This window comes from Astyanax mexicanus, chromosome 19, assembly GCF_023375975.1.
Source record: "Astyanax mexicanus isolate ESR-SI-001 chromosome 19, AstMex3_surface, whole genome shotgun sequence".
Classification (NCBI taxonomy): Eukaryota; Metazoa; Chordata; class Actinopteri; order Characiformes; family Acestrorhamphidae; genus Astyanax; species Astyanax mexicanus.
Window position 1 is genome coordinate 42,646,295 of NC_064426.1, and position 21,988 is coordinate 42,668,282.

At 41.1% G+C, this 21,988-nt stretch overlaps 1 protein-coding gene across 2 annotated transcripts in view; it reads left to right on the forward strand.

The window, feature by feature from the left end:
• The first annotated feature begins 8,698 nt into the window (after window positions 1-8,698).
• Window positions 8,699-21,988, forward strand: part of prkcab (protein kinase C, alpha, b) — a 217,513-nt gene continuing 204,223 nt past the window's right edge. For both annotated transcript variants that reach the window (XM_049468131.1, XM_049468132.1), the window contains exons 1-2: window positions 8,699-8,996; window positions 10,310-10,341. In XM_049468131.1, the coding sequence (XP_049324088.1) occupies window positions 8,830-8,996; window positions 10,310-10,341 (199 nt within the window). In that variant the 5' untranslated portion in view covers window positions 8,699-8,829. The remainder of the gene's footprint in view (window positions 8,997-10,309; window positions 10,342-21,988) is intronic.

The following is a 21,988-nucleotide window of genomic DNA, read 5'->3' on the forward strand; positions in this document are numbered from 1 at the left end:
TCATTGTTTAAACATGGCCGCAATGTCAAAAAACATTCAAAATAAAAGTCCTGAAATAATAAAGCGTACATTAACGAACCTGAAAATGTATCACAATTGAACCCAATCCATGTTGATAATATGTTTTTTTTTATTTATCGGGTCGTCTGGTGAATGATAAATAAATATAAATAAAATAATAAATATAATAAATATAAATAAAAATATATATAAAACCCAAGTTTGTTGCCTTTGAAAAGTAAAAGGAGAATTAAATAAAACTCATTCAGCCCTTATTAAAACTGGTAAAGAAGAGATTTTAAAAACACTATGTAATAATATCACCACTGTAAACAATGTGCAATCTTTCTTTTTACTAGTAACTTACACATCATATTAAGAATTTTCCTTTCTTGTTCTTTCTATAATCTTCATTTTAATTTATGTTAATCTCAAAATAGCCTATTTATGACAAATAAAATAATAATAAACTTAAATTAGATTGGGTCGTTAAAAAAAACATGTTTAGAGTAATTAAGTTGGCTTGTCAAAGCCAACTTACTGTTCTTCTTATTCTTCTTATTATTATTAAGTTGGCTTGGAAAAGCCAACTTATTGTTCTTCGAAATCTTATTATTATTATTATTATTCTCGGTAAATTTTATAAACAGTTTCTCCTCCTACAGTTTTCAAGCCAGAACCACGAAACTTCACAAGATGATAGAACCTATTGCCGCGGGGTGTGCTTGTGCTTTTCTAAGTGATCGGACCACCAGGGTCCGATTGGTGGTCCGCCAAAGTCAGATTTTTTCCCATAGACTTCCATTCACACTTTTTTCAAACGGCTCTAAAAGTCACAATTTTTGAGCTAGAATCACGAAATTCACAAGACATACAGAACTTGCAGAGACGTTTCAGACGATATGCTGATCTCACCGATACGATTTACGGTTTTCGTAAAATTATCGTACGAACTTTCCCCATAGGAATGAATGGGCGGAATGTTGGCCATCTCACACACACCAGCCGATCCTGCGCACGGCCCCCCTCTCTGCCCTGCTCCTCAGTACTGTATCTGTATGGAGAAGATACTGCTGAACACAACCCACACCAGAACCAATACCACACTACACACACACACACACCACACATACACCACACCACACCTTACACACATTCCACACCACACATACCCCACACCAAACACACTCCACCCCACACACTCCACACCACACATACCCCACACCACACACACTCCACCCCACACACACTTTAAACCACACTTCAAACCACACATACCCCACACCACACACACTCCACAAAACACAAACCCCACACCACACACACTTCAAACCCCACACCACACACACTTCAAACCACACATACCCCACACCACACTTCAATCCACACATACCCCACACCACACACACTCCACACCACACAAACCCCACACCACACACACACTTTAAACCACACACACTCCACAGCTCACATACCCCACACCACACACTCCACCCCACACATACCACACAGTTCACACCCCACACCACACACTCCACACCACACATACCCCACACCACATACACTTTAAACCACACACAAACTCCACAGCTCATATACCCCACACCACACACACTCCACACCACACATACCCCACACCCCACACACTCCATACCACACACACTCCACAGCACACATACCCCACACCCCACACACTCCATACCACACACACACTCCACAGCTCACATACCCCACACCACACACACTTCAAACCACACATACCCCACACCACACACACTCCACACCACACAAACCCCACACCACACACACTTCAAACCCCACACCACACACACTTCAAACCACACATACCCCACACCACACACACTTCAATCCACGCATACCCCACACCACACACACTCCACACCACACAAACCCCACACCACACACACTTTAAACCACACACATTCCACAGCTCACATACCCCACACCACACACTCCACCCCACACATACCACACACTTCACACCCCACACCACACACTCCACACCACACATACCCCACACCACATACACTTTAAACCACACACAAACTCCACAGCTCATATACCCTACACCACACACACTCCACACCACACATACCCCACACCCCACACACTCCATACCACACACACACTCCACAGCACACACACCACACACACTCCATACCACACACACACTCCACAGCTCACATACCCCACACCACACACACTTCAAACCACACATACCCCACACCACACACACTCCACACCACACAAACCCCACACCACACACACTTCAAACCACACAAACCCCACACCACACACACTTCAAACCACACAAACCCCACACCACACACACTTCAAACCACACATACCCCACACCACACTCACTTCAAACCACACACCCCACACCACACTCACTTCAAACCACACATACCCCACACCACACACACTTCAAACCACACAAACCCCACACCACACACACTTCAAACCACACATACCCCACACCACACACACTTCAAACCACACATACCCCACACCACACACACTCCACAGCTCACATAGCCCACACCACACACACACACCACCCCACACATACCACACACAATTCACACCCCACACCACACACTCCACACCACACATACCACACACAGTTCACACCACACATACCCCACACCACACACACTCCACACCTGACACACACCCCCACACTCCACCACACATACACCACACCACACACTCCACACCACATACACACCACACCATACATACTCCACCCCACACATACCACACACAGTTCACACCACACCTACCCCACACCACACACACTCCACACCTGACACACCCCACACCACACACACTCCATACCACACACACACACACTCCACCGCACACCCCACACCACACCACGCACTCTACACACCCCACAAACTCCACACCCAACACACTCCACACCACACACACTCTACAGTCCACACCACAACCAGTTAGCAACACCTTTGCCACACCACACCATGCTCTCCACTCACGCCCCACACCACACACGCTCAACACCACACACGCTCAACACCACACACGCTCAACACCACACACACTCTACAACCCACACCACAACCAGTTAGCAACACCTTAGCAACCACCTGGAAAACGTTGGCAACTGCCTAGCAATCACTTAGCAACCACATTAGAAATTATAGCAACTGCCTAGCAACCAGTTAGCAACACCTTAGCAACCACCTGGAAAACATTAGCAACTGCCTAGCAACAGCTTAGCAACCACTTAGTAACCACATGGAAAACGTTAGCAACTGCCTAACAACCACTTAGCAACCACTTTAGAAATGATAGCAACTGCCTAGCAACCATGTGGAAAACGTTAGCAACTGCCTGGCAACCACTTTAGGAATGATAGCAACTGCCAAGCAACCACTTAGCAAACACTTAGCAACCACATGGAAAACGCTAGCAACTGCCTAGCAACCACTTAGCAAACACTTCAGAAATGATAGCAACTACCTAGCAACCAGTTAGCAACACCTTAGCAACCACCTAGAAAACATTAGCAACTGCCTAGCAACCAGTTAGCAACCACATGGAAGACGTTAGCAACGGCCTAACAACCACTTAGCAACCACTTTAGAAATGATAGCAACTGCCTAGCAACCACATCAAAAACGTTAGCAAGTGCCTAGCAACCACTAAGTAACCACTTTAGAAATGATAGCAACTGCCTAGCAACCACTTAGCAACACCTTAACAACCACTAGGAAAACATTAGCAACTGTCTATGAACCACTTAGCAACCACTTTAGAAATGATAGCAACTGCCTAGCAACCACTTAGCAACATCTTAGCAACCACTTTAGAAATTATAGCAACTTCCTAGCAACCAGTTAGCAACACCTTAGCAACCATGTGGAATATAAGAGCAACTGCCTAGCAACAGCTTAGCAACCACCTGGTATATGTTAGCAACCCGTTAGCAACAGCTTAACGTTTCTAGATTTTAGCATTTAACCAAACGTCTTTAGATTTCAGCGTTTAACCAAACGTTTTTAGATTTCCGCGTTTTTGGCATTTAGCTTTTAGCCAAAAGTTAACAGCATATCAACGACTCTTCACACTCTTCAGACAGAAACAGCTTAACAACCATTTAAACTTTTCAACGTTATTAGCGCTTTTTTCCAAGCCAACTTAAAGTTCGTTCACGAACTTTGCCTTTTCTAGTTATTATTATTATTCTACGCTAAAATTTCTCAACGCTACTCCTCCTACAGTTTTCGAGCTAGAACCACCAAACTTCACAGGATGGTAGAACCCATAGCCGTGGAGTGTGCTTGTGCTTTTCTAAGCGATCGGAGAACCAGGGTTCTAGCACGGTTCCGTCAAAGTCACTTTTTTCCCCATAGACTTCCATTCACACTTTTTTCAAACTGCTCTAAAAGTCACAATTTTCAAGCTAGAACCACGAAATTTACAAGACATACAGAACTTGCAGAGACGTTTCAGACGATATGCTGATCTCACCGATACGATTTTCGGTTTTCGTAAACTTATCGTACGAACTTTCCCCATAGGAATGAATGGGCGGAATGTTGGCCATCTCACACACACCAGCCGATCCTGCGCACGGCCCCCCTCTCTGCCCTGCTCCTCAGTACTGTATCTGTATGGAGAAGAGACTGCTGAACACAACCCACACCAGAACCAATACCACACTACACACACACACCACACACCACACATACCCCACACCCCACACAAACTCCACACACCACACACTCTACACACCCCACACACTCCACACCACACATACCCCACACCACACATCATACCCCACACCACACACACCAAACCCCACACACACACCACACACTCTACACACAACACACAGTCCACTCCCCACACTACATACACTCCACATCACACACACTCCACATCACACACACTCCACACCACACACACTCCACACCACACACACTCCACACTTCACAACCCCACTCCACAGCCCACACCACACACACTCTACACACCACACACACCCCACACCACACACAGTCCACAGCCCACACTACTCACACTCCACACCACACACTACACACATTCCACACCACACATACCCCACACCACATACTCCACATCCCACCCCAAACACACTCCACACCCCACCCCACACACAACCAACACCACACCACACACTCTACACACCCCACACCCCACGCACTCCACACCACAAACACTTCAAACCACACATACCCCACACCACACACGCTTCAAACCACACATAACCCACACCACACACACACTCCACACCACACAAACCCCACACCACACACACTCCACACCACACACTCCACACTTCACACCCCACTCCACAGCCCACACCACACACACTCTACACACCACACACACTCCACACCACACACACTCCACACCACACACTACACACATTCCACACCACACATACCCCACACCACATACTCCACATCCCACCCCAAACACACTCCACACCCCACCCCACACACAACCAACACCACACCAAACACTCTACACACCCCACACACTCCACACCCCACGCACTCCACACCACAAACACTTCAAACCACACATACCCCACACCACACACGCTTCAAACCACACATAACCCACACCACACACACACTCCACACCACACAAACCCCACACCACACACACTTTAAACCACACACACTCCACAACTCACATAGCCCACACCACACACTCCACCCCACACACACTTCATACCCCACACCACACACACTTTAAACCACACACAAACTCCACAGCTCACATACCCCACACCACACACACCCCACCACACACATACCACACACCACACACACTTCAAACCACACATACCCCACACCACACACACTTCAAACCAAACATACCCCACACCACACACACTTCAAACCACACATAACCCACACCACACACACACTCCACACCACACAAACCCCACACCACACACACTCCACACCACACACTCCACACTTCACACCCCACTCCACAGCCCACACCACACACACTCTACACACCACACACACTCCACACCACACACACTCCACACCACACACTACACACATTCCACACCACACATACCCCACACCACATACTCCACATCCCACCCCAAACACACTCCACACCCCACCCCACACACAACCAACACCACACCAAACACTCTACACACCCCACACACTCCACACCCCACGCACTCCACACCACAAACACTTCAAACCACACATACCCCACACCACACACGCTTCAAACCACACATAACCCACACCACACACACACTCCACACCACACAAACCCCACACCACACACACTTTAAACCACACACACTCCACCCCACACACACTTCATACCCCACACCACACACACTTTAAACCACACACAAACTCCACACCACACATACCCCACACCACACACACTTCAAACCACACATACCCCACTCCACACACACTTCAAACCACACATACCCCACACCACACACACTTCAAACCAAACATACCCCACACCACACACACTTCAAACCACACATAACCCACACCACACACACTCCACACCACACACACTTCAAACCACACAAACCCCACACCACACACACTTCAAACCACACATACCCCACACCACACACACTTCAAACCACACATACCCCACACCGCACACACTCCACACCACACAAACCCCACACCACACACACTTTAAACCACAAACACTCCACAGCTCACATAGCCCACACCACACACACTCCACCCCACACACACTTCATACCCCACACCACACACACTTTAAACCACACACACTCCACAGCTCACATACCCCACACCACACACACTCCACCCCACACATACCACACACACTTCACACCCCACACCACACACACTCCACACCACACACACTTCAAACCACACAAACCCCACACCACACACACTTCAAACCACACATACCCCACACCACACACACTTCAAACCACACATACCCCACACCACACACTCCACACCACACAAACCCCACACCACACACACTTCAAACCACACAAACCCCACACCACACACAATTCAAACCACACATACCCCACACCACACACACTTCAAACCACACATACCCCACACCACACACACTTCAAACCACACATACCCCACACCACACACACTTCAAACCACACATACCCCACACCACACACACTCCACACCACACAAACCCCACACCACACACACTTCAAACCACACAAACCCCACACCACACACAATTCAAACCACACATACCCCACACCACACACACTTCAAACCACACATACCCCACACCACACAGACTCCACACCAAACAAACCCCACACCACACACACTTTAAACCACACACACACTCCACAGCTCACATACCCCACACCACACACACTCCACCACACACATACCACACACACTTCACACCCCATGCACTCCACAGCACACCACACACACTCCACAACACACACACTCCACACCTATTACACACAACTCACCCCACACTCCACCACACATACACCACACTCCACCCCACATTCCAAACACACCACACCAAACACACTCCACAACCCACTCCACACCCCACACACTCCACACCACACTACACAACTTAGTAACTATTTGACAAGCCAACTTAAAGTTCGTTCACGAACTTTGCCTTTTCTAGTATTAATCTAAACGCGTGTTTTCAGATTTGAGGACTTTTCTTTTAAAGTGTTTTTTTTCTCATATGGTTTCCGGCTTCATCCCGCTTTAGGAAAGCAGTTGAGTCTCCTAGCAACCGCACAGCGCCCAGGCGCGCGAGGACTATGCTGGCCGCTGATTGGTTCAGAGCAAACTAACAGACAAAAACCTACAAACACAAGCTCTGGTGTTTCTGCCGTTTAATTTATATCAGTTGGCAGATTAATATATTATATAATTTATAATTTATAATATGTAATAAATAACGTTTAGGAATCCTTAGTTTTAAAAATATTCTTAAAAAAAAGCATGAGTAGAATATTGACTGGTCTTCAGACGGTATGAAGTTAAAGATATTTAGAAATTATTTATGTATATAAAGTATTATAATTTTGGACTTATATATCTTACATTTTCACATAAGTATCTGACTTTTCTACTCCTTACATTAAATAAAAATAGCCTCGTTACTCCCATTTCAGAGAAATCCAGACAAACTAAGCTTCTTTAATATATTTACATTCTTCTGTATATAAAATACATTCATTTTTAATAAAAGCATATATGCAGCTGAAACACTAGAAGGAGCCCAAATTAAAAATCCCAAATTATATTATCAACATTAACATTTTATTAATAGAACATTATAGTCATTATAGCTTTTAGAAAAATGTGTTACACTTGTTTTTACTTTTATATTTTAAGTAGTTAAAATATTTTAAAACAATATTTTTCAATATTTTAAAACACTTTTACTAAAAGAGTAAAAAGTTTGGGTTGATGCTTCTTCAACTTTTACAGAAGTATTTGATTAAATTCTATAAACTCTATATAGTATAGTATCTACACTATATTCTATCTACAGAGTAATGAATGGAGATGTACTTTTCTTTTCTCTCCACCAGGTGAAGCTGTGTGTGCGCGCGCGTTTTGGAGAGGAGCGCACTTGGAAGCGCGCGCAGGTCTAAGTGACGTCAACGTGCGAAGTGAGGGAGAAGCGCTCGCGCTCAGAGAAACTGAGAGAGAGAGAGAAGGAGAGGTAGAGAGGTAGAGAGAGAGAGAGAGAGAGAGGAGCGGATCCGCTCGGAGTTCTGGTCCTGGTTCTGGTTCTGGTTCCGGTTCTGCTATGGCTGATCTGATCCACCTCCACGATTCTTCCGCCGCGCTCGCGAACCGCTTCGCCCGTAAAGGCGCCCTGCGGCAGAAGAACGTGCACGAGGTGAAGAACCACAAATTCATCGCGCGCTTCTTCAAGCAGCCCACCTTCTGCAGCCACTGCACCGACTTCATCTGGTAAGATCCGCGCGCGCGCCTCCAGACCCGCCCAGAAACTTTCTGTCTCTAACTACCTACTGGGTTTCTCACCTGTCACCTGTCACCTGTCCATCATCCCTATCATCTCCATTCATCACCATCATCACCATCATCACATTCCCATTAAAACATCCAGCATCAGCACCACTCACAGTAATTAGCGTTTCAACCAAGTTTGACAAAAAAATAAATAAAAATGCCAAAACGTCTTCATGACGTTAAACCTTAAATGTCTATATTACCTTAATCAAACAGAAACAGGTGTCTGGGTTTCACTGTGATAAAGACCTATTGTTTTGGTGCCTCCATAACGTTGTCCCAATGTTCAGATCCAGTAAAGATGTTCTAAAATATATGATGTATTCTATGATTAAATACCAGCAAACACACAACATTGCTTCAACGTTGTCCAAAGGTTGCATATTTAACATTTTCCAAAAAAATCATCCAAATGTTGCTCTGTTTATTGTTTGTTTTCTAAAAAACGTTGTCCCAATGTTCAGATCCACTAAAGATGCTATAAAACATATGAAGTGTTCTATGGTTTAATACCAGCAAACACACAACATTGCTTCCATGTTGTCCAAAAGTTGCATACTTTACATTTACTCAACAACGTTGTCCAGAGGTTGCCTAACTGTACTTATCCATCATCACATTGTTTTACAAAAATAACCCTAAACATTATCATGATGTTAAGTGTCTCTAACTGGATTGGTTGTCCAAAGGTTGTATAATTTGCTCTTATCTGGGGAGCTGTTTGCTGTTTGTTAACTTGTGGATTCTGAGGCTGATAACTCTGATAAACCTATCCTGTACAACAGAGGAAACTCTCACTCTTCCTTTGCTGGGGTGGTTCTGATGAGTGCCAGTTTCATCATCCTCAACATTTTAAATGGTCTTTAAATTATTAGGACTGACTGTATAAGTTTTTTTTTACATATTATTATTTAGTTGATTAGTTCTTGTCATAATATGGATTAGAACAACACATTAAGAGGCAAGAAATTCAAGTAATTAACTCTTGACGAGTTCAGCTGTTAACTGAAAGCCTGAATTCCAGGTGACTCTACCTCATAAAAGTAACTTTTATTTTATTTTATTCTCAATCATTTTAACATTTAATTTGGATTATCTGATGCCAGAGGCAAATTATATAAAGAATAATATCGATTTTGTTGTGTAACAGAAACAGTGTGTTTTTACTGTGTGTTTTTGACGCTGCGTGATTTATTTCTCAATCTCTGCGGCTTTTCTGTTTCTGAAATTGTGTTTCTCTTTTAAATCCACAGGGGATTTGGCAAGCAAGGATTCCAGTGCCAAGGTAGTGTAGTGTGTGTGTGTGTGTGTGTGTGTGTGTGTGTGTGTGTCGTGTGTCCCCTGAAACTGATATTCTCTTGTGGCTGCTGCCATTAATATGTAGAGCTGGAGATACGGGTTCCTGCTGCTGCGGACGCTGCTGATAGGGCTGCACGATATGTTGCTTTAATATCGCTATCGTGGTATTTGTATAATTACATAATTACATCACATGATGTGCAATAGCATAGTAACGGTACTGCTGGTATCTGAGCTGTGTATTGGCTAAAAATTATCGATACAATATGTACCACGATAAAGGAGTTATGATTCAATATATCGCAATATATTGCAATACTGTAATCAGCACGATAAGTTGCAATTATTTCAAATTATACCACAGTTAGTTCCGACCCTGCAATGTGATTGGCTGAGATTCTTTCTATGAGTGTCGTTATCAGCCGGTAATGCACTGTAACCGAAGCTCTCCATGTTGTATTACTCTGCTACATACAGGTAACCTAGCAATGATGCAGCGCTTACAAGCCAAACATCACAGCTACAAACAGAGCAGTAATGGAACTATATTTATAAATCTGAATAAGAGAAGAGAATTACTTATTGTTAATATAGTCGGAAATATATCTATTAAAACACTGCCATCTAGTGGTTATGGCTTAACCACAACACAAAATGAACCACTTCTGACACCAATCTTTACATCTAAACTAATAAATAAGCATTAATACTGTATTTGTAAAAATCAGTATTTATTTAAACATAAAAAAGTGATACAGTCAAATTCATATGGTCCAAATGGTACAAATCCAATTTCTGACCAAATTTGATATTTATATATTTTTAGGCTTTTAACATAACCTTTTTAACCTTTTTTTACAGCTCTGGCAAAAAAAAAAATAAGAGAGCACTTAAAAATGATGAGTATTTTTGATTTTACCAGATTGAAAACCTCTGGAATATAATCAAGAGGAAGATGGATGATCACAAACCATCAAACCACCAAACTGAACTGCTTGAATTTTTGCACCAGGAGTAAAGCAGCATAAAGTTATCCAAAAGCAGTGTGTAAGACTGGTGGAGGAGAACATGATGCCAAGATGCATGAAAAAAAACTGTGATTAAAAACCAATCAGGGTTATTCCACCAAATATTGATTATTTCTGAACTCTTAAAACTTTTTTTTTTTTTTTTTTTGTAATTTTAGTCATTTCTCATTTTTGGCAAATAAATGCTCTAAATGACAATATTTGTTGTCTGTAGTTTATAGAATAAAACAACAATGTTCATTTTACTCAAATATAAACCTATAAATAGCAAAATCAGAGAAACTGCTGTGCTGTCTTCATTCATCCAGAGCTGTATATATATATATATATATATATTTATTGCAAAATTAAAAAATAACCCAGTATGAGTTTTCTGTGCTTCAGTATCGTGCAGCTCTGGACACAGCTGTCTCTGCTGTTATTGGTCCTCTAGTTCTGGTGCTGTTTTGTGGGATGGTACGTCGTACATCATGCGTTAATGTGTTTAATGTTGGTGTCGTATTAAGAGCGTGTGCTGGTGTGTAATGTGGAAAGTGGTGGAGCTGCCAGGCGGAGCGGCTGGAGGAGGATGGAGGGACGTGTCAGCGGGAGACGGATGTGAGAACCGAGGTTAAAAGTCTGGTTATTAAGTGTGGACTGAGGATAAACACGGCGAGTGGACGGGTCCTCGGGCCTGATGGAGGCGGCTCTGTGTTTGCCTGAGCTGTGAAATAGAGTCGTGATCTTCTCTGAAGGCCGGAGAGAGAGAGAGAGAGAGAGAGAGAGAGAGAGAGAGAGAGGGAAGCTGAACTCCAGCTGATTCCTCGCTTTATTATTCTTATTCTGCTGTTTATGATTATTATTACGCTGCTGTATTACTGCTATTATCTGTAATTTGTGGAATCTAATGGGCTTTTGAGATCTTTAGAAAGGTGGAGAGGCAGTGCTGTGTGTTTCACGGTGTGTATGTGTGTATACATGTGTGTGTATGTGGCTTTTTTTGACTTATTTATGGCTGATAAAAAAAATACTAGTATTGTGATATTAGGCCTGTCATAATAATTATATTATTATCGACTTATCGTTCAATAAATGGACATGACCTCAATCATTATTTTAACATTTCAATAATAATAACCTATAATAAATACTATAACCTACTTTAATTCAAGCTGGGAACTTTTTGTTTGTCATTATATAATATGTAATATAGGTGGGCAATATTATATCGTATACAATATATCGTGACACAGAAATATCATGATATTAAAAATCCATATCGTGATAATAGGGCTGTTCTGTCTTAAAAGTAGTCTATTATTTACTGTGAAGCTTTAGGTGTATTTATTGTATAATTGTTTTAGTTTGCAGTTTATATGCATGCACTAAATATTCTGCAATATTTTTTTGCTGCATTATATTATTTTATGCTATATTATTTATTTTGCCACATTATGATTATACTGTTATACTATTATACTATATTCCTGAAATTAATTAATTATTTTAGTTTTCCTATATCGCCAAGTATATCGTTATCACAAAAATACCCTGAAATATCGTGATATTATTTTAGAGCCATATCGCCCACCCCTAATATATAATTCCATTAAATGATTTAACAATGCCAATAATATTGTTAATGGCAATCGTTTCTGGGACAACATATTGTTAGCAAAAAACTGTTATTGTGACAGGCCTAATTGTGATACTTATAGTTTGCTACGTAATTGTAAAAATACAATACTTTGCACATGAAGCTACAATTTCTGCATGAGTTTTTTTACTAGAGCACTTTGTTCAGTTTTTATTTCTTTATTCGGTTCTCTGTAATGTGTGCTCTCAAATGTTGGCCTTGCACTTGCCACATTGCTTTTAATTGATTTAATATAAATCTAAAATAAAATGGAGTTTTAAAAGGAAAATAAAATTGAAGTTAATTCATTATGGATTGCTACAGATGACATACTACCAAGATGCATCGATAATCGTTTTATAATCGCATCGACTCTCTGAATCGTAATCGAATCGAATCGAATCTTAAAGTGCTTGGAGATTCCCATCCCATGTGTTCTTCTCTGAGGATCCTCCACACTGGGTTTGAATGTGTAGTAGTAATGAAGAGGCTCAGTATCAGGTTACTCAGCACTCCAGCGCTCTGTACTGGCTGTAATCACACCGGCACACGCGGCAGAACCGTGTTTTCATACTCAGCTGGTGGCAGATGGTAAAGATATCAATGTTTGTTAATCCCCCAATCATCTGATCTGCTCATCTCTCAGCGGGAACGTTTATATCATACGATATGAAGCTGCAATACTGAGCATACTGTGTCTACTGTAGGGGTGGGCGATATGGCTCTAAAGTAATATCACGATATTTCAGGGTATTTTTGTGATAACGATATACTTGGCGATATAAGAAAACTAAAATAATTAATTAATTTCAGGAATATAGTATAATAGTATAACAGTATAATCATAATGTGGCAAAATAAATAATATAGCATAAAATAATATTGCAGAATATTTAGTGCATGCATATAAACTGCAAACTAAAACAATTATACAATAAATACACCTAAAGCTTCACAGTAAATAATAGACTACTTTTAAGACAGAACAGCCCTATTATCACGATATGGATTTTTAATATCATGATATTTCTGTGTGACGATATATTGTATACGATATAATATTGCCCACCCCTAATCTACTGTGTGTGTGATTGTGTTTATGAGTGTTTTTACGGTATGCTTTTATTTATACACTCATAATTAAAAAAGCCACTAAACCCTAAAACATATTATTTTCATTAATAGCTAAAATATATTCTTTTAAGGTAATAAAACATACCAGTCCTGCTTAAAAGCAGTGGCGTGCAGTGAATATAGTAGTATACCCTCTCTGCAACCACCCGCCCAACTCCCTCACATTGATAAATACTACAATATCTATATATTCTCTGTGTTGACTGAGTTATATGAACTTAATGCACATAAACAGCCCACAAATACAACAGCTACAAACCACAAAAATATACAGTGAACCACACTCATGATTAATTAAGAGGCAGATTTAGTACATGACTTTTGCTTTGTGTTTCGAGATGTGCGTGGTTTCGATAGCAAAGACACACTAACACACCCTATCTATATAGATATAATATATATATTTATATTTTATAAGTCATAAGGTTGTTTGCATTGCCATGGTAATGTAAACAAACTCCTGTTTTCGCCAGTAATAAACAGCCGTCATTCATGCACCTTCGATAGAATATTAGAACCACTTTATAATAATCAAAGACGTTTAACGCAGGGTTTAGGCACTGAGTATACAAAGTGATAGGGGTGTCACGATTCCGATATTTCATCGAAATCGATCGAAATTATGTTGTGGTCTCGAGCATCGAAGTCAAAAAGAGGATCGACGATCCTTCCCGCAAATGGTGCAGCACACTGTAGCTCAAAGAGCAGCCCTTTCATCTTCTTAAAGAAAAACTTAAAGAAAATATAAAAATAACAGTTGTTTTGTCTAGCCTCAAATATGTTAATAGTTTTGGTACCTTAAGGAGCATCTTTCTCTCAGATAAAGTTAATAATATATCTTTATTAAAGAAAAAAGCTTCTCATTCTCAGGGACTGAAACAGTCTTAAAGTCTTATTTTTCATGTTTAACTGTTATAGTAGGATAGAGTTCAGTTTATTAAGGCTCTAATTGTTCTATTATTTTGTACATGACTGTTCCTGTATTTTTTTATTATTTATTTTGTTATGTTGCACATTGCTGTTTTAATAGTGCACACTGCTGCTACCAAAAAAAGCCACTAGATGGCATTACATATATATCCTAATTAAATTATTTAAATTTGTCCATTAGTGCCTAATGTGGTGTATTACAGATCACTTGTATCACTTTGTATCACTTTGCATCACTTATATCAAGCCCACCTTTTGAAATAAGATATTGTAAATTTGATGAATCAAACCAATGACTGACCATAGACTAATCTAAAACCGGTATAGGCCTCTCTGCTGTAAAAAAAAAGAAAAAGAAAATCGAGGATCGAATCGAATCGTGACCCTAAAATCGGAAATAAAATTGAATCGAGGATTTAGAGAATCGTGACACCCCTATAAAGTGATGATGTGTTTTAGGTGATATTTTGTCTGTTTTTTCCTGCAAACATGACTTAAGCTGTTTGCATTCATTTTATATTAATTGTTGAAAAAATATACATTGCTATAAGATCTCAGTGAGTTCTCTGTCCTGCATCAGTGTATATACAGCTCTGTGGAAAAAAATAAGAGAGCACTTAAAAATTAGGATTTTCTTTGATTTTAGCAAATTGAAAACCTCTGGAATATAATCAAGAGGAAGATGGATGATCACAAACCATCAAACCACCAAACTGAACTGCTTGAATTTAATTTTTGCACCAGGAGTAAAGCAGCATAAAGTTATCCAAAAGCAGTGTGTAAGACTGGTGGAGGAGAACATGATGCCAAGATAGAAAACAGGGTTATTCCACCAGATATTGATTTCTGAACTTTATGAAAACTTTATGAATATGAACTTGTTTTCTTTCTTTGCATTATTTGAGGTTGAGAAATGTTGTCTGTAGTTTATAGAATGAAACACCAATGTTCATTTTACTCAAACATAAACCTATAAATAGCTAAATCAGAGAAACTATTGCTGAAACTATAGACTGTCGATGGGGTGTAAGATAGGATTGAATGGATTTTTGAGAATTTTGAGAATTACTCTTTATTATTTCCAACATTCCCAGTTTTTTATTCACCACTGTCCATCCGTCCAACCAGCGGCCATGAAGTGAGCGAAAGCAGGTCAAACCAAGTGGGTCAGTGTCAGCTGTCATCCGGATCGAGTAACTCTCTGACCTCCGGCCCGATCCGAGCGGCCGAGTGTCCGGAGTAACTGACTGTAGTACAGTGGAGTTAAGAGCTGAGTTCTGATCCGTGTCTCCAGAACCGCTAATGAGACCCGTCCTCTGACCCGCCTCCATCACCAGCACTTCACACTGACCCCAGAACAGCTCATCAAGCCTCCGCCATTAGAGGAGGACAGGAAGCTGCTGGGTGTGAAAGGAAAGTCTCGTCCCGCTTCTTCACCAGGTGTTGACATGAGTTCCTCCAGGAGCATGAGGTCACTTCCTGTAGCTGAAGGTCAGGGTGGGTCATATGGCAGTGATATAACCTATATAACCTGTAACATCTTCATGGTGGAAAGAGGGACATTTCCATGATGCATGATTATACAGATGGGCGATAAATTGATATTTATATCTCAGTTAGGGGTGTGCTATATCATGTCGTATGCAATAAAAAAATAAATATATTTTTATTTTGTTGCAGTAGTGGATTCTTGTTTTTTTTTTTTATTATTATTCAGTATTTTGTCATATCACAAAGACTATCGTTATCACAAAAATACCATGAAATATCATGATATTATTTTAGGGTCATATCGTCCACCCCTATTAATAAGCCTAGAATGCCTCAACTAGAGCTGCACGATTCTGGAAAATTTTTACATTGCAAATGTTCTTTTTTCACAATATATATTGCGATATTAACCAACTCAGGGCCCATGGCGTCAGGTCTTGCGTCTGGACCAATCAAAAGCTGAGTCAGCGCCGAGCTCTCAAAACCTGAGGAAAACAGCAAAACTACAGTAATCTGCCCTTTAATCAGGCATTTAAACAGGTTTAAAAAACTGTTATTAAAAGTGTGAATTCAGCTGTAGCTGGAAATATCTGCAGTGCTAAACTGTGCTGGACTGAGGAGCACAGCTTTACACATGTGCTCACGTTTACGAGCACGTGCCCAACCATGTGGATGGAAGCCATGCATGCGGTTACCTCGTGTTTACCCCTCCCCCTCCCCCTCCCCCTCATGCTTCTCAGGCAGCAGCCTGTTACTCACACAGACACAGAGACAGCGCTGTGTATTTCGTGTACTTCTTGTGTCAAGAATCAAAATAATCCTACCGTTTGTAAAACCTGCAGTTTAGTCACTCTCTGGTGAGGATCTGTGATAAATTATTCCATTGTATATAACACTAGATAAATAGAGAATTTTTTATCGTACAATATACGAACCCAATTCCAATTCATCACAATTTTAAGTATCATGACAAGAACCTGAATGATTCTTAATTGTTTTGGTTTTCTGTCTGTGCCACCAAAAGTTGTGTGGTGTTATCTTGTGAGTGAGGTTGGTTGATCATCATAGTTTTTATTATTTACCATGAAATTAATATAAGTTAAACCAGTGTTAATTACTTTAGCTGAGATAACTGAGCTCTTGCTCTGTGTTATCAGGAACAGAGCGGTTGAGTTTATTCTGTTCTGTACAGTAAATTCACTGTACTTTAAGAGGAGAACTGGGGTAGACATTCATCTTCATCCTGTAGCTTCTTTATTATCCTGTCAGAGAGACACATGACCCACATGGAGAACCAGAGAGAGAGAGTTAGAGCTGTTAGTGAAAATACAGCTAGGAATAGAACTGATACAGAGAGTCTTAAAACTGAGGAGAAAAATATAGGCGAACCATCACCGGTGCGTTGTGCAGGTTGATTTAGGGAGTGTCAGTGTGTCTTTGCTATCGTAACGTCGGGAAATTACACAAGCCTTACGCGACTCAAAACACACAAAAGACATGTATAAATTAACTTAATTAATCATGGGCAGATAGATAGAGGCTCCTCCACCAGTCTTACACACTGCTTTTGGATAACTTTATGCTGCTTTACTCCTGGTGCAAAAAATATAAGCAGTTCAGTTTGGTGGTTTGATGGTTTGTGATCATCCATCTTCCTCTCGATTATATTCCAGAGGTTTTTAATTTGGGAAAATCAAAGAAACTAATTAATTAATTAATTGATGAATTGAAAAAAGTTCGTTATGGTTAATTAGACATTAATTATCACTGTAATTGATTGTTTGGATATGTGTGTTGATTATATTGAAGCTGTATGAACTATATGATTCTCTCTGTATTAGAACCTGCTGTTTTGGTGTGTTTATTCATTCAGTATTATTAGTCTCTCTCTCTCTCTCTCTCTCTCTCTCTCTCTCTCTCTCTCTCTCTTTGTCAGTCTCTCTCTCTCTCTCTCTCTCTCTCTCTCTCTTTGTCAGTCTCTCTCTCTCTCTCTCTCTCTCTCTCTTTGTCAGTCTCTCTCTCTCTCTCTCTCTCTCTCTCTCTCTCTCTCTCTCTCTCTCTCTCTCTCTCGCTACCCGCTGGTCTTTTGAAGCCATGTGCCCAGAACTGGCCACTCCATCTGGAGAGCCCGCGGCCACGGCTAAAAAACAAGTCACGGCCTGCCTGATGCCCCAGAGAGAGAGAGAGAGAGAGAGAGAGAGAGAGAGAAAGAGAAAGAGAGAGAGAGACAGAGAGAGAGAGAGAAAGAGAAAGAGAGAGAGAGAGACAGAGAGAGAGAGAAAGAGAGAGAGAGAGAGAGAGAGAGGACCTTATTTCACACCCTGCCAACAGTTTATTTTCACTCCTTCCACCTGCATTGATTAAATAGAAGCAGTGTTTCTGAATATATCTACTAAATACCACCTAGAGAGACATCAACAGTCAGATGTTCATCGCTATCTCAGCAACAATAAACAGAATAGTAAATAAAATAACATTGCTGTTCCCGTAAATGAGCTGCTGGAGCAGCTCAGTTTCCTCTGCTGAGAAGAGTTTGTTGGACACGTCCAGGTAGCTGCACCGTTACAATAGCAATCCTCCAAACTCAGAGCTCACCTGACTCTTTTTTTATATATGGTTTTTCCATTGTCTCCCTAATTTACCCAACCCACTCATTAGGACTCCCCCTATCACTAGTGATGCCCCACAACCAGTGATGTCAGTAACGCGTTACTCTAATCTGACCCTTTTTTTCAGTAACGAGTAATCTAACGCGTTACTATTTTCAATCCAGTAATCAGATTAAAGTTACTTATTTAAGTCACTGTGCGTTACTCTCTCTCTCTCTCTCTCTCTCCACCTCATCTCCTCCACACACACACACACACACACACACACCGCTCCCTTACCCATTCCCCCTCCGCTCTTCCCCAATCACACGCGTCTCGCTTTCTCCCCTGTCTCTCTCTCTCTCTCGCTCGGCGTGTCTTTAGTTTCCGCCCGTTTTCGTTTTTCGCCAGTTTTTTTGTGGCCGCGTCCCAATTCACTAGCCAGGGCAGCGGTCTGCCACAAATTTGATTGGCAGAGGAGAGCATTTAAAGATTTTACACCACACGTGATTGGAAGTTCACTGTGGCGCAGAGCGCACACACCGTAAAGACAAGAAAAGTTCCGTTGCTTTAAATGAACACTGTCAGAATTAAATCCTTCTCAGTAGTTGGGTCCGGTATGGGTCCGTATTGGACAACGTCTGGGTCCGGACCCGGACCGCAGTCTGCAAATATGTGATCCCTGGTCTAGACCATATACACGGTTCTGTTTTATAAAACCACTCCTTGCTGCCCTGCAGAGAACAACAAGTTCAATGTTCAGTTTTATAGTGTTAAATATGTCAGGTCAAGAAAGACTTTCTTTATTTTATATATTTTTTATAAAAACAAGTATTTATATTTAGTAAAATCAAGAAAGACCATATTTTATTTTTTTATAAAAAATATATATTTATGTTAAGTTAATTTTTTTTATTTTTATAAAAAATCCATAATCCATAAAGTAACTAAGTTACTTTTTAAAGGAGTAATCAGTAATCAGTAATCAGATTACTTTTTCAAAGTAACTATACCATCACTGCCCCCCAACACACCAGGAGGGTGAAGACTAACACATGCTTCCTCCGATACATGTGAAGTCAGACACCGGCTCTTCTTTTCGAGCTGCTGCTGATGCTGTAGCATCGCCGAGTAGCATCACAGCGCTAACACTCGGAGGAAAGCAGCGCAGCGACTCGGTTCTGATACATCAGCTCACAGACGCCCTGTGCTGCAGACATCACCCTAGGAGTGATGTGGGGAGGGGAGAGAGCGCCATCTACCCACCGTGGGAAAAGCAGCGACAAGAAAAAATGTTGGCATGGTGAAAATTGTTGGTTGTATTGATCCTCACGTTGCTCTATTAGGTATTGATAGTGATTTATTTTTTCTGTCATTGGTAAAACTGCCTATTGTAACACAGAAGAGGAAGCAGGATGCAAATGCAAGTCTTCTTTATTTTTCATTATTAAACTAACAGAGAACAAAACACTAGGGAGTAATAAGGAAAAGGTAACACAAACAAAACGCTATAAAACAGAGGATAAACTAAAAAAGACTGAAACAAACAAGCAAAATGAACATACAAAAGAAACAAACTATAAAAAGCAAACCTGGAACAATGAAGACAAACAAGGCTAAACAAAACAGATAAACAAGATCCGGACAGAGTAACAGGACACGGTCAAACAAAAAGCACAACAGAGAACAATGGAGCACATAGGGTATTTATACACAGACACAGAAAAGAGACACCTGTGGAAGTAACGAGGGGGCGGGGCTACAAATGAGACAGGAGGGATTACAGATGACAGGGAGGGGCTAAGGCGGAGACAGGACAAAAGCCAAAACAATTATGAGCACATGGCTAGGGACACAAGACAGGAAAACAGAGAGCAGGAGCAGAAAGGACCCAAAAAAGGGAAAGACACTAGACATACACAGGTAAAGGTGTGACACCTATATTATATTTGTGTTCAATTTGAAGACGTGTCTCTTATTATTTGCCTTTCACTCCGTGCCTTATCTTTGTGTGTAAAGCATCTTTGAGAATTTTAAAAAGCGCTATATAAATAAAATGTATTATTAAATGGATTATGATTATTATGCAGATTTAATCGGTTCAGCCGTGTGCGGATTGGCTGCAGGTTGCAGGTCTGGAATAGACAGTCTGACAGGCGCCGGTTGGCACAGCTGGCGCGTGGAGAAGCAGAACAGGAGTGGGTGTTTTGTCTGAAAGTGAACGGTGGCAGAATTCGGCACACGGATCATCCAGACACTTCCTGTCACTAACGCCCGGGTGATGCCTGTAGTGTTTTCTTCTTCTTCTCTTCTTCTGAGGAACGGCTGGAATAGTAAAACCGTGTCGGTGTGTATCTAAATATGAATACCTGAACCGAGGCTGTGTGTGTATGTGTGTGTGTGTGTGTGTGTGTGTTACATTGTATTCTGTAATGTATTTTAGGGGGGGGGGGGGGTATCGTCACATTTTATATTCAAACTTCCATTATTAAAATATTAGTGTTTATGGTAACACTTCCTATGAAACCTGTATTTATAATGCATTATATGACATGCACCATACCTTATGCTGACTGTAATAAGCCTGTATAATAACTCATAAGTACTTACAGAGACATTCATAACACATTATAAACTACAAGTATAAGGGTTTATAAAGAAAGGGCTTATAATGCCTTATAATATCTGTTCATAAGAACATTGTACAATGTAGTGTTGTAATGCACTATAACACAGATTTGGTATATGTTGGTATAATACATAATAATATGCAGCTATGATTTCTCAAATTAAGCTTTTATATAAGTGCATAACACATTATAAAGCATTATGTAGAGTCATAACTGA